Genomic DNA, 2,037 nt, shown 5'->3' with positions numbered 1-2,037 from the left:
GTCCCCTCTCCCTGGGGTCCTCCATCCCCTGCCCCCTTGGGGTCCCAAAACCCCCGGGGTCTCCCCCGTCCCCCCCAATCCTCTTCCCCTGGGGTCTCCCCTGTCCCCTATCCCTTGGGTCTCCTGTCCACGGGGCGTCCCCTCTCCCTGGGGTCCTCCATCCCCTGCTCCCTTGGGGTCCCAAAACCCTGGGGTCTCCCCCGTCCCCCCGATCCTCTTCCCCTGGGGTCTCCCCCATCCTTTGGGGTCCCTTCGGTGGCCCCGTCCCCTCCGGCACTCACACTTCACCGCGTGCAGGACCCGGCTGTCCAGCGGCTTCCGGCTGGGGTCGTTGGTGGAGGAGCGGATGCCCGTGCCGCAGCTGTTGGCCAGGGTGTTGCTGGCAAAGGGGCAAAGCGCCGGGGTGAGAACCCAGGTGTCCGGCCTCCCCCCTCCCCCAAAACGGGACCCCAAAATGGGAGGAGGACCCGGGGGTCCAGGCCCGACTCACCGGTCAAAAAAGGATGCCAGGAGCCGCCTCAAGAGGACTTTGTGCCGCGTCCCGGCGCTCACGTGGCAGTTCATCAGCTGCGCCCGCGTGATGTAGACGTTGGTGCCTGGGGGGAGACGGGGGGAGATTTGGGGGGGGGGGTCAGCGGAGCCAGGACCCCCCCACCCCGGCCGCAGGGACCCCGGCCCCGCGCCCCGGCCACACCTGTCACGAGCTCCAGCTTCTCGGCGGGGTCGCCCTCGTCGTAGAGCTTGGGGTGGCAGCGGTTGCCGATCTGGTTGATGAGCTCGGCCGGGAGCGAGGCCAGGTCCTGCCGCACCCGGACGCGGTTGCGGGACTCCGAGGTGGCCTGGTCGGGCAGCGCCTCCACCTTCTCGGCGGCTGGGGAGGGGGACGGGGACGGGGACAGGGCGTCAGCAGGGCCCGGACGCCCGGGCTCCCACGCTGCCCCCTCCTGCGGCGACGAGGAGGAATCCCCGAGGGGACATGGGGCAGGGGCAAGGACTCGGGGACGTGGGATAGGGAGAGGGACACGGAGAGGGGCAGGAGACACAGGGACATGGGGCGGGACAAGGGACACAGAGCACAGAAGACAGGCATGGGGACAGGGAGACGTAGGATGGGGCAAGGGCCACCATGGAAGCATGGGATGGGGCAGGGGACGCAGCACAGGGGACATGGGATGGGGCAAGGGACACGGGATGGGGACACAGGAGGGGGGACATGGAGACACGGGACAAGAACACGGGATGGGTGTGGGGACGTGGAGACATGGGATTGGGCAAGGGGCATGGGATGGGGACATGGGATGGGTGTGGGGACACGGGATGGGGACACGGGATGGGGACACATGGAGACATGGGATGGGGACACGGGCACAGCTCAATTTGCCCCGTGATGACCGTGACCCTCCCTTAACCTCTGCCCCCAGGGGTGGAGCACCACAAGGCCCTGCCCCTAGTCTAGCCCCACCCTCTGGGAGGTGGGGCCTCACAGGCCACACCCCCTACAGCCACTTACCAGGGGTGGAGCCTCAGGAGGCCCCTCCCCTGGTGTAGCCACACCCCCAGGGGAGGTGGAGCATCCCAGACCCCACCCTAGAGGGGGGCCTCAAAGCCCCCCTGAAGCCACACCCCCATGGGTGGGACACCACAAGCCCCACCCACATTAGCCCCACCCCAGGGTGGAGCCTCTTAGACCCCACCCCCTTTAGCTCCTCCCCTGGGGGTGGAGCATAAGCACCCCCAGCCCATATCCAGCCCTGACCCTCAGGGGAGGCGGAGTTTTAGACAGGCCCACCCCTTTCCCTCAGCCACACCCACAGTGGGTGGAGCCTTTCAAGCCCCTCCCCCGGGAGAGGGGGCGTGGCCTCACCTGCCTGCCCTACATTCATCATGCTGTACATGGTGTACATGTTGCAGATCTGGCGGTACTGCTCGTCGGAGCCTTCCTCGCCGCCGTCCTCCTCCTCGTCCTCCTCGTTGTGGAAGGAGCCGGGGCTGTCGCTCGTGTAGGCGCTGGAGGTGCCGCCGGGGCTGGTCTGGTCG

The 2,037-nt window shown here is 68.3% G+C and overlaps 1 protein-coding gene across 1 annotated transcript in view; it reads right to left on the bottom strand.

Annotated features, from left to right (window-relative positions):
* Positions 1-2,037, bottom strand: part of NACC1 (nucleus accumbens associated 1) — a 6,693-nt gene that overhangs the window by 3,307 nt on the left and 1,349 nt on the right. Inside the window, exons 2-5 of the mRNA XM_026063844.1 lie at positions 1,865-2,030; positions 695-871; positions 491-596; positions 276-379 (exon numbers count right to left, since the gene is read on the bottom strand). Of these exons, the coding sequence (XP_025919629.1) occupies positions 276-379; positions 491-596; positions 695-871; positions 1,865-2,030 (553 nt within the window). The remainder of the gene's footprint in view (positions 1-275; positions 380-490; positions 597-694; positions 872-1,864; positions 2,031-2,037) is intronic.

This window comes from Apteryx rowi, unplaced genomic scaffold (genome assembly GCF_003343035.1).
Source record: "Apteryx rowi isolate R43461 unplaced genomic scaffold, aptRow1 scaffold_2018, whole genome shotgun sequence".
In the NCBI taxonomy this organism is placed as follows: domain Eukaryota; kingdom Metazoa; phylum Chordata; class Aves; order Apterygiformes; family Apterygidae; genus Apteryx; species Apteryx rowi.
This window is presented reverse-complemented; position numbering and strand designations above follow the sequence as displayed.